General features: G+C 38.9%; 1 protein-coding gene and 1 pseudogene across 2 annotated transcripts in view; one reads left to right on the top strand and one right to left on the bottom strand.

The window, feature by feature from the left end:
* SRPK1 (SRSF protein kinase 1) overlaps window positions 1–12015 on the top strand; it is a 73590-nt gene that overhangs the window by 37277 nt on the left and 24298 nt on the right. Inside the window, 1 exon segment of the mRNA XM_086371343.1 lies at window positions 1043–1130. Coding sequence (XP_086227469.1) covers window positions 1043–1130 — 88 coding nt within the window.
* On the bottom strand, window positions 3866–5543 carry LOC147346666 (transcription factor E2F5 pseudogene; annotated as a pseudogene). Its single transcript, XR_015153081.1, has one exon. The product of XR_015153081.1 is annotated as a transcription factor E2F5 pseudogene (transcript).

Below are 12015 nucleotides of genomic sequence, written 5' to 3'. Positions count from 1 at the left end.
GTGTGAGCTATGTTATAAATAAAGTTTTATTCAAGTTAAGACATACCAAATACCTACTTTTTGATATGGCTAAGTTTTACTGTAAAGTTCCAGTATCCTTACAGAGGTAGAAGAAGACAGTATTTACACATTCTGTGTATTTGGTAGGGAACTGGTAGAATATGCTGTGATGGCAACTCTCCCTGTACATGCACACTGAAAAAAAACCTTGCAAATAAAAATGTTTATTGAGCATGTTTTATGTGCCAGGTTTTCTTTCCTGTCATGGTTAAAATAAAAGAAGTGTGAATAAATATATAACTTCTGTTTTGTTTTAAAGTCTTTAAAAATATTTAATATAAAAATAAGCACTGTAGTTATTAAGTCCCTTATGTTACTTGGAAACTTAGGTAAATATTTTCAAAAACTTATTTTCAGTTTTCTTAAAAATTCGGAAATGTCAGTGAGGTAGAAGAAGCTTGAATCCCAAGTGAGAAGACATGAGTTTTTAGGACTGGCTCTATCTGAATATATCCTCAACTCGTCTTTTTATTTCCTCTGAGCCTTAGATTTTTCATTCAGAAAAGCAAGGATGCTAGACCAAGAGAGCGTCAGGAAAGTACTTTCAATGTGCTAGTCTGTAACAAGATGAGCTCATGCCCCAAAGTAAATCAGGGTACTGCTTCCTTCCCTGAGAGGTTTTTCTATGAAAAAAATGAAGGCTGAATAAGCAGTATGGTTAGTGCTATGGTTGATTTGCATCATGCAAAAGCTCCTGAATTCTTCCTGGCCTGGTAACTAGCAGTTAATTTGGGAGTAAGTAGCAAAATGTTATAATTAGAACAGTAACTATATAATACAATCTTTGTTGATTGTATTTTCTTTTGTGAACTGTTTTTATTAAGTTCTTTGAGCTATTAAAATTTTATGTTTGTCTTACAGATTTGTATAAGCTCTTTTCTGAAGTAATCCATTGTTACATATGCTGCTGGTATCCCCTCCCTCACCATTTGGTTTATTTCTGTGCTTTCCCTTTTTTTAAATATTGTCTTCCCTATTACAGGTTCGTAATTCAGATCCTAATGATCCAAATAGAGAAATGGTTGTTCAACTACTAGATGACTTTAAAATATCAGGAGTTAATGGAACACGTATCCTTTTTAGAACCTATTTTGAAAACAAATCATGAAATAACTTTATTTCAAAGAAAGGAATGAGATTTGCATTGGTCTCTTTTCTCAAACTATAATCAAAATGTTTTTATTTTATTGTAAACTTTTGAACACATTGTGAATCATGTCTATCTTTTGTATGGTGTGTTTTTTAAAGCTATTGCTTTACACTTTTTCCTTTTTTCAGGCAAATTAAAACTGAAGTCAAAAGAAACTTTAAAAAGAAAGGCTTGTAGTACTAATACTAAGTAAAGTTTCTATTTTATCAATTAACACAGATTTTAATGAATTATTGAGAAATAGTAGGTTAAATAAGAATTCAGTGCACTTTATTATCTCAGTATTTAAGAGGCTGTATATGTAGATTATGCTTAAAATCTAAATGTAATTGTTCATATTCTGTCGTAATGAAAAAACTACTAGTTTTATGTTTTGATCTGAAATTTTAGAATTTTAAAGTTGGAAGGAATGTTAGCTGTTCCCCCCCTGCCCCCATAAGTTAATATCAGTGTGACATGCAAAGAGCTGATTGAAAGATTGTTGCAACAGCTATGGTTGTAAAGGCCTAGCAAATTTTTCAGAATAAAAGATGAATTTCACTTGGATTGGAGAGTCTAAAACTGTTTTTAAAAGTGTTTAAAAATGTGTAAGGAAAGATTTCATGAATCATTCTACTTTCCCTGCATGTCTAGCTTCTCTTAACACACACTGTAGCCAGTGATTTGTTAAAGGAAATGGGCTACGTAGGGCTCTGTAGTATCATGTGGACTGTGGTTTAAGAGATTTGAACTAAAACACATGGAGAAAGCATAAGAAAGGAGAGAGAACAAGTGATACCATGAGGATTTTATCTGTCATTCTGAAGTTAGTTTTCAGTTATTTCCTTGGAGAAGTATAAATCATAGCCCTCTGCCTTCCATCTCTAAGGAATACAGATACAAGAATCATGCCATATGAATCATCAGTTTATGTCTTGTGGTCATTTCATAGGTGACTTACTGTGTGTGTGTGTGCGCACACATTTTTTCAAAGAATTAGGGAGGCAAACCAAGAAATAAACCATATAGGATATTGTGATGGCTGTTGGATTCTGTTTCCCTATTACTTGACCTTGTAATGTTTGTCATTGTGCCAAATTTCTCTCTTAATTTGGGAACATTATAGTAAAACTGTAGAAATAGTCTGTATAATCTCCTTAGTAATGCAGAGTACCTTTTTTTGACCCTAAGCAAGAAGAGTTTTGTTTTTTTTTAATTATTGAAATATCTTAATAGATTTTGAATTTCAAGTTCTAAGATGTTTTCTAAACATCACCATATGGTTTCTCTGTAGTTCTGTCCACTGAGTTCCTATTTTACTAATTTCTCCCTTTATCCTTAGCCATTTCTCTCTGCCCTTCCTCCTACTTGTCTCCCAACTGTCTCAGTTAAGGCATTATTTGCTGCGTCTAGAGGTTGAAAAGGATAAAACGCAGAGCACTGAGTTAAGGTTTAATGAACTATGTCATTCTCCTGCCTCTCATCTCTTTTCACAACATAGGTATAACTGTATGGAGCCACATATCTGTGATTTTCTTTGTATCTGGGTATACTGCTTTTTCTCTGGAGCACTGTCCTTTCTCATTTTAAAGTATCACAAGGACTCTGAACTAGAAGTTAGTCATAGACTTCAGTATAAATGCGTTCGTTCTACTTCCATGGGTGGTGAGGGGAGAAGAGTGATTAAGAAGTAACAGCTGATCTTTACATAATATTAACATGGGTCAGTGTCATTTTTTGGCCACCTATGTGACCTACTATGTTTTAGGGTACTTTTTTTTTCTGGTGTGTATTTTACCTCTTTGGCTAGCTCTTCTTGTTCATAAGACACTCTAAGTGTGGCTCTTAATTAATTTTCAGCCTTTTTTCTTTACACCATCTCCCACAAAATTTTTTTTTCACATATCCTTTTGCTGTTTCACCCAGTTCTTTTGTTTTTAAGCTATTAAATGTTTGATCATTTTTATATCACTATTTGCAAATTAAAACAACACTGTTGTTAAATTGTAATGCTTCTCTCAAAGGAAAGTTAATAATAAAGCTGCTGCTACTAAGTCACTTCAGTCGTGTCCGACTCTGTGCGACCCCATAGACGGCAGCCCACCAGGCTCCCCCATCCCTGGGATTCTCCAGGCAAGAACACTGGAGTGGCTTGCCATTTCCTTCTCCAATGCATCAAAGTGAAAAGTGAAAGTGAAGTCGCTCAGTCGTGTCCGACCCTCAGCGACCCCATGGACTGCAGCCTTCCAGGCTCCTCCATCCATGGGATTTTCCTGGCAGGAGTACTGGAGTGGGGTGCCATTGCCTTCTCCGATAATAAAGCTAGGAACTTAAAATTCTCTTTTCTGGTTTGTTTGTTTAAGCAATCTGCATTCTAAAATATCTTATTTTGGTATATTTCGTATATACAGAAATAGAATAGTTTGAATCCTCAGAGATCCATTACCCATTCTCAAATTTATCAACTCATAACCAATATTGTTTTGTCTGTATCTCCTGATAATTTTGTGACCAGTCTTAAATATGTTATTTCATCCATAATTATTTTAGAAAGTATTTCCAAAAGACAGAGACTCTTAAAATATAACCCCAACATAGTTATTTTTCCTAAAAAAATTGGGGACCAGTTTCTTAGTCCCTTTATGTAGTCAGTGTTTCAGTGTCTCTAGATGTCTCTTTTTCTTTTTTTAATTCTTTTTTTTTTTTAATCTTTTATACAATTTTATTTTAAAAATCTTGTTAATGTACAGGCATTGGCACATTTTAAAAACAAACTACATAAACAGATCTTTCCTATAACCTAGGAAAGTGGAATGTCAGAAGTCAACAAAATGTGATAAACTTAAAGTGCTAAAACAGAAGGCACTTCACAAACTCTGTTCACTGAAACAGTTAATATATCCTAGTTTACACCCTTCATGTTATAAGTGGCAGTGAATGTCTGGATTGGAGGACACAAAGGAACATGGACAGTCTTGTGGCAGTACAAGTGGAAGACAGAACAAGTGATGAGCCCTTGGCCAACTTTCTTGTTTCGCATGACCTGAAGTCTACTTTAACTTTCTTCTCATATAAGGGGAAGAAAACAGAAGGGTTCAGAATGGGAAGAAAAGTTGAAATTTCAGAAAGTAATTACTTGAGGGTGTGGAGGGTTGGTGGATATGAAATCATTTTTTCTCCTGAAACAGTCAGAATCCTTTGTTTTTATGGTTGAAGTTTTGTGAAGCAAAAATAAAGTATTAGGGAAGAACATTTCAGAATCAGTGAACTAAAAAGGTGTTACATTCATTATTTTAAATACTTAGGTTATTAAGAAGTCTAAAATGTTACACAGTTAGAGGTAGATAACAGTCCCAAGTTTCCATGGAATCTAATAATTTAGTATCTGAACATCAAACAGATCACAAACGCCTTCATTATCATCTAAATTAAAGTTGTAGTCATCTGCTGGGGTCGGAGAAAGCCGTAAGAGCGGAAACACATCAGAAGACATTAACTCATCAATGATATCTCCACTAATAGATCCTGCTGAAGACAAGTCTGTGGCTGGCGTGTGCTGGAGAGGCTGGCTTCGTTCAGAGACAGGTGGCTCAGGCAGGCTCTGGACGGCCGAGCTGGGCTTGTGTGGAGGCACTGGGGTAGGAGGCTGAGAGGGAGGCTGCGCGAGGTCGTCTGAGGGGGGCACCGGGAAAACCACGGGCTTAGATGAGCTGGACTCTTTATTTATAAGCAGCACGTGGATAGGTCCTGAATGACTCTTTAGATTGATCTGGTATTTCTTTTGTCCATTCTGACCCATTTCTGGAATAGGTACCTCCAGTTGTGTACCAGAAGGTGTTTGAATGGCCAAAAGTGTATCACCATTAAAACAATTACAGATGTCTTCATGAGTTACATAGGAAAATCTATTATTAATGGAGTCGTCCATCACATTTTTGATGCTTTGCTGTAGCCACAACTTCTGCTGATCAAGTTCTCTTTCCTTCAGTTCTAGATCTTCAATTTCAGCTTTGAGATATTTTAATCTATCTATGACTTCTTTAGTATTACAGCCAGCACCTACACCTTTCCATTGTATACTGTTTTTTGACTTTTTTTCAATTAAGTCAATTCCTTCCAAGACATTGGTGATATCATAAATTCTTCTTTTTTGCCTCACAGCCAAAGTATCTGCAGCCGCCTTGAGGTCCAGAACGCCGTCCTTGGCCTCCTGCAGCAGCGACAGGAACTTGGCGGTGAGCAGCCCCAGGCTCTTCTTGTGCCAGCTACTGCCGGCCCCGGGCGGTGCGCAGCTCACGGGCTCGGCCGCCGCCATCCCATCCCTGCGCTCCGCCACCTGCTGGGCCGGACCTCAGGCGGCCCTGGCCGTAGCCGCCCGCCAAGGGCGGGACAAGGGCTCTTTTTTTAATTCTTAACTTCAGTCAAGAGTCACATAAAGTTTTTAACAGTTCCTTTATTATTTGGCACATCAAAATGTTGCAGTCTCATTTTGTATATTTACTATCCCAGACCTGGGGTCAGCCATTTATCTGCAAAGCCCTAATTCCTTTTAGTGGGAAATGGACAGAATTGAAGCACAGCACACAGTTTGCTACTGGGTTGGTTACGGCCGTCACTTGTATGATTTGTCAATCCTCTGCAAAGAGCAAGTACCTTCATTCTCTTCCTCCCCTCCCTTTTTTTGTGTCACTTGGAAGTTGCCTTTACAGCTTACTCTTATGGGTCTGTGGGTTTGTTTGAATTACTTTTTCTTTATGTGTTTCATTTTGGATAGTTTCTATTGCTGTACTTTTGAGTTTACTAATCTCATTCTGCAGTGCCTGATCTGCCATTTATCCCATCCACGGTATTTTTCATCTCTCACTTGCTGCTTTTCATCTCAGAAGTTCAGTTTGGGTCTCTCTTTTTCTTCCAGTTTTATTGAAATATAATTTGATAATTATCACACACACTGTGATAAGTCTACTAAGGTTATATTATCATAGAGATGTTAAAAGTTGACTATGTTCTCCACACTGTACATTTCACACCCATGACTCACTTATTTTGCAACTGAAAGTGTGTTCCTAATCGGTCTCACCTTTTTTTTTTTCCCTCCTCCAACCATCCTCCCTCTGGCAACCACCTGTTTGTTCTCTGTATCTATAACTCTGTTTTCTGGTGTTTGTTTATTTGTTTTTGTCTTTGATATGCCACGTTATTAAGTGAAATTGTACAGTGTTTGTCTGTCTCACTTATTTCACTTAGAAGCATACCCTTTAGGTTCATCTATTTCACAGATGGCAAGGTTTCATTGTTTTTATATTAATATGTATACACCACCTCTTCTCTGGGTCTCTCTCTTTTTTTAAATCTTTTGTATCTCTTCAACATATGGAATGACTATGACTGTTAATTTCCTTGTCTGCTAATTCTAACAAGTGGGCCAGTTCTGGGTCAGTTTTAAATTATTGATAATTCTAATTTTCAGATACAATTTCCTGCATCTTTGTTGCCTGGTAGTCTTTCATTGAGACATTATGATTTTTACCTTGTTGGCTGTTGGATATTTTGTGTTCCTTTAAATCTTGAGCTTTGTTCTGCAATGCAATTATTGCCAGGAAACAGTTTGATCCTTTTCAGATTTTACCTTTATGATTTGTTAGATGGCTAGGACTAATCATCCTTTGATGCTAAAGCTGAAACTCCAGTACTTTGGCCACCTCATGCAGAGTTGACTCATTGGAAAAGACTCTGATGCTGGGAGGGATTGGGGGCAAGAGGAGAAGGGGACGACAGAGGATGAGAGGGCTGGATGGCATCACTGACTCGATGGACGTGAGTCTGAGTGAACTCCAGGAGTTGGTGATGGATAGGGAGGCCTGGCATGCTGTGATTCACGGGGTCGCAGAGAGTCGGACACGACTGAGCAACTGAACTGAACTGAGGACTAATCATTCCTTCCACTGAGGCAAGGTTTTCCTAAATATTCTGCCAAATGCCCCATAACTATGAATTTTTCCAGGTTTTTTTTTTTTTTAATTGACTTTCCTGGTGGCTTATATGGTAAAGAATCTGCCCGCGATGTAGGAGACTTGGATTCGATCCTTGGGTCGGGAGAAGGGAATGGCTACCCACTCCAGTTTCTTGCCTGGAAAATCCCATGGACAGAGGAACCTCCTGGGCTATGGTCCATGGGGTTTTGGAGCTGACAAGACTGAGTGACTTTCACTTTCTGTTCATAATTGATATACAACATTATATTAGTTTTTGGTATACAGCATAATGATTTAATAGATGTATACATTGCAAAATGATTACCATAGTAAGTTAACAGCCATCACCACACAGTTACATGTTTTTCTTGTGTTGAGAACTCTTAGCAATTCTCAAATATACAATATTATTAAGTACAGTCACCATCCTGTACCTTACATACTCAGTACTTACTCATCTTAGAACCAGAAGTTTGTACCTTCTGACCATCATGACCCATTTCCCCCACCTCCCACCTTTGGCAACCACTGGTCTGTTTACTGTGTCTGCGTTTGTCTTATTTTGGTTTTAGATTCCACATATAAGTGAGATCATACAGTCGTCTTATTTCATTTGGCATAACAACCTCAGGGTCCATCCATGTTGTCACAAATGGCAGGGTTTCCATCTTATGGCTGAATAATATTCCATTGTCTATGTAGACCACATTTTCTTTATATTCATCCATCAGTGGACACTTAGGTTGCTTCTGTGTCTTGCTATTTATTTTGCATTTCCCTGGTGATTAGTGATATCAAACTCTTTTTCATGTACCTGTTGGCCATCTGTATGTCTTCTCTGGAAAAATGTGTTCAGATTCTTGTTTTAATCAGACTGAGATCTTTTCCCCCTGTTGAGTCATAGGAGTTTTTTTATATTTTTTATTTACTCCTTGTCAGATCTTTGATTTTAAGTATTTTTTCCCATTCCATAGGTGGCCTATTCATTTTCATTTTGTTTCCTTTTTTTCTGCAGAAGATTTTTAGTTTGAAATAGTTCTTGTTCATTTTTGCTTTTGTTGACTTTGTTTTTGGTGTCAGATCCAAAATATCATCGCCAAGACCAATGTCAAGGAGCTTACCACCTGTGTATTCTTTTAACAGTTTTATTGTTTCAGGTCTTATGTTCAGGTCTTTAATACATTTTGAGTTGATTTTGGGATATAGTATAAGATAATGATCTAGTTTCATCCTTTTTCAGGTGGCTGTTCAGTTTTCCCAGCATGACTTATTGAAGTTACTGTCCCCATTGTATATTCTTGGCTCCTTTGTTGTAAGTTAATTGATCACGTATGTGTGGGTTTATTTCTCGCCTGTAACTGAAGTTGCCTAGTCCTCCTGGCTGGAGCCCTGTGGGGATGCTGGGCACTGTTCCCTCGAGTCCTTTCAGATGGCTCCCCCCCAGTAGTTTCCTCATATGCCTGTGCTGATTACCGCTCTGCTGAATGTGTGAGGCGGACCGCATTGCAGATCTTCAGGGCTCTCTTTCTCTACAGCTCTCTCCTCTCTAGTACCTTGTTCTGTGAACCATAGCTGCTGCCTTGATCTCCCAAGACTAGTTCCATCTGTTTAACTCAAGGGGTTTGCCTGAAAAGTCTCAAGACAGTAAGAAGACAGTAATCTGTCAGACATCACTGTCTTCTTTGCCTGATATCCAAGGTCATTAAATCTGTTGTTTTATGTATTTTGCTTGATTTTGTTGTTGTTGCTTAAAGCAAGAGGGTAAACCCAGTCCCTGTTACTCTATCTTGACTAAAGAACTTCCTAGACACATGTTTAACTCTTAAGAAATTACTGACCAGTTTTCCAAAGCAGTTGTACCATTTTACACTTTTGTTAGTGCAGCATGGAAGCTCCAGTTGCTCCATATCCTCCCCTACATTTAATCGTGTTTTTCACTCTGCTGGATCTTCTTTGCTACACAGGTGTTTGTGTAGCTGGTGGCAAGCAGGGGCTCCTCTTTGTTGCAGTGTCCAGGCTTCTCACTGCAGTGGCCTCTTATTGCAGAGAACAGGTTCTGGGGCATGCAGGCTTCAGCAGTTGTGGTTCCCAGGCTGCAGAGTACAGGCTAAATAGTTGTGACGCTCGGGCTCAGTTGCTCCACAGCATGTGGGATCTTCCTCGACCAGGGACTGAGCTCATGTCTCCTGCATTGGCAGGCACATTCTTTACCACTGAGCCACCAGAGAAACCCTAATCTTTTTAATTTAGTCATTCTGGTGAGTTTGAAATGATATCTCACTATAATTTTGATTGTATTTTCTAAGGTAGTCAAAAGACACAAGTTTGGGTAAACTCTGGGAGTTGATGATGGACAGGGAGGCCTGGTGTTCGCGGATCATGGGGTCGCAAAGAGTCAGACACAACTGAGCAACTAAACTGAACTGAACATGTCCATTTTTAAATCTTTAATTGAGAACAGTTTCTTTCATGCATTCACCACCACCACCCCCTACTGACCTCAAAGAAGCCAGGCCAGTTGTATTGTTCCTTAATTTGGATTTGCCTGATTGTTTGCTCATGATTAAATTCATTAATCATTTTTGTCAGGTATATCCTGGAATGTGAAGTCAAGTGGGCCTTAGAAAGCATCACTACGAACAAAGCTAGTGGAGGTGACGGAATTCCAGTTGAGCGATTCCAAATTCTGAAAGCTGATGCTGTGAAAGTGCTGCACTCAATATGCCAGCAAATTTGGAAAACTCAGCAGTGGCCACAGGAGTGGAAAAGGTCAGTTTTCATTCCAATTCCAAAGAAAGGCAATGCCAAAGAATGCTCAAACTACCGCACCATTGCACTCATCTCACACGCTAGTAATAATGCTCAAAATTCTCCAAGCCAAGCTTCAGCAATACATGAACCGTGAACTTCCAGATGTTCAAGCTGGTTTTAGAAAAGGCAGAGGAACCAGAGATCAAATTGCCAACATCCACTGGATGATGGAAAAAGCAAGAGAGTTCCAGAAAAGCATCTATTTCTGCTTTATTGACTATGCCAAAGCCTTTGACTGTGTGGATCACAGTAAACTGTGGAAAATCCTGAAAGAGATGGGAATACCAGATCACCTGACCTGCCTCTTGAGAAATCTGTATGCAGGTCAGGAAGCAACAGTTAGAACTGGACATGGAACAACAGACTGGTTCCAAATAGGAAAAGGAGTACGTCAAGGCTGTATATTGTCACCCTGTTTATTTAACTTATATGCAGAGTACATCATGAGAAACGCTGGGCTGGAAGAAGCACAAGCTGGAATCAAGATTTCCGGGAGAAATATCAGTAACCTCAGATATGCAGATGACACCACCCTTATGGCAGAAAGTGAAGAGGAACTCAAAAGCCTCTTGATGAAAGTGGAGAGTGAAAAAGTTGGCTTAAAGCTCAACATTCAGAAAACTAAGATCATGGCATCCCGTCCCATCACTTCATGGGAAATAGATGGGGAAACAGTGGAAACAGTGTCAGACTTTATTTTTTTGGGCTAAATCACTACAGATGGTGACTGCAGCCATGAAATTAAAAGATGCTTACTCCTTGGCAGGCAAGTTATGACCAACCTAGATAGCATATTCAAAAGCAGAGACATTACTTTGCCAACAAAGGTCCATCTAGTCAAGGCTATGGTTTTTCCTGTGTTCATGTATGGTTGTGAGAGTTGGACTATGAAGAAGGCTGAGTGCTGAAGAATTGATGCTTTTAAACTGTGGTGTTGGAGAAGACTCTTGAGAGTCCCTTGGACTGCAAGAAGATCCAACCAGTCCATTCTGAAGGAGATCAGCCCTGGGATTTCTTTGGAAGGAAAGATGCTAAAGCTGAAACTCCAGTACTTTGGCCACCTCATGCGAAGAGTTGACTCATTGGAAAAGACTCTGATGCTGGGAGGGATTGGGGGCAGGAGAAGAAGGGGATGACAGAGGATGAGATGGCTGGATGGCATCACTGACTCAATGGACGTGAGTCTGAGTGAACTCCGGGAGTTGGTGATGGACAGGGAGGCCTGGTGTGCTGCGATTCATGGGGTCTCAAAGAGTTGGACACGACTGAGCAACTGATCTGATCTGATCTGATCTGATACTACATTCTTTCTCATTGTATTACATCAGAGGGTACATGATGTGAATTTGTGTTTATCATTGGTGATAATATGTTTGATCACTTGGTTAAGGCAGAGTCTTCTGGATTTCCCTGTTTAAAAGTACCTTTTTCCTTTTATAATTAGTAAGCAGTCTGTGGGGTCATAGGGTAACTCCATGAGAATTCTTTCTCCCAGCAGACTTTATCAATAGTTTTAGTATTCATTGATTCTTACCTGAAACAGTTCAGTTATTACTGTAGTGATTGTAAAATGGCAACTTTTATTTCTGTCATACTTTATATATTTATTAATTGACTTTTTCTCTAAAGAAGATATTTTGAACACACCCTTATTTTAGTATCTTGTTTGGATTCATTTTGTTTTTAGTTTAAGCAAATTCATAACTTCACTCTGCAAAATGTTCTCAACTTCGGCCCGTGGTTTCTTCAAGCTGGTTTTTATTTTCTCTTGATGTGTTCCCTTACTGTAGGCACAGCAAGGTATTCCAGGTTGCCAAAAGGCCCTGGATTGGGCCTTTTTAAGGAGTCCAGGTTTTCCTTTAGTGGAGAATCTTATTTAAAATAGAAGTCTATTTTAAAACACTGGATCATTATTACATACAAATGTCTTGACTTTCCAACTTATATAGAAACTTCTGTCGAAAATACAACATCTTCCTACTAAAATCCCCGCAGTGCCCTGGCCCTAGCACTACAGGTCCGCAGAGTATTCCTGTCATG

The sequence above is a fragment of the Bos grunniens genome, chromosome 23 (assembly GCF_055505025.1).
Source record: "Bos grunniens cultivar Pamir isolate PY7600 chromosome 23, Bosgru_T2T1.0, whole genome shotgun sequence".
Lineage (NCBI taxonomy): Eukaryota > Metazoa > Chordata > Mammalia > Artiodactyla > Bovidae > Bos > Bos grunniens.
Note: the sequence above shows the minus strand (reverse complement) of the source record. Positions and strands in the feature narration are given on the sequence as shown.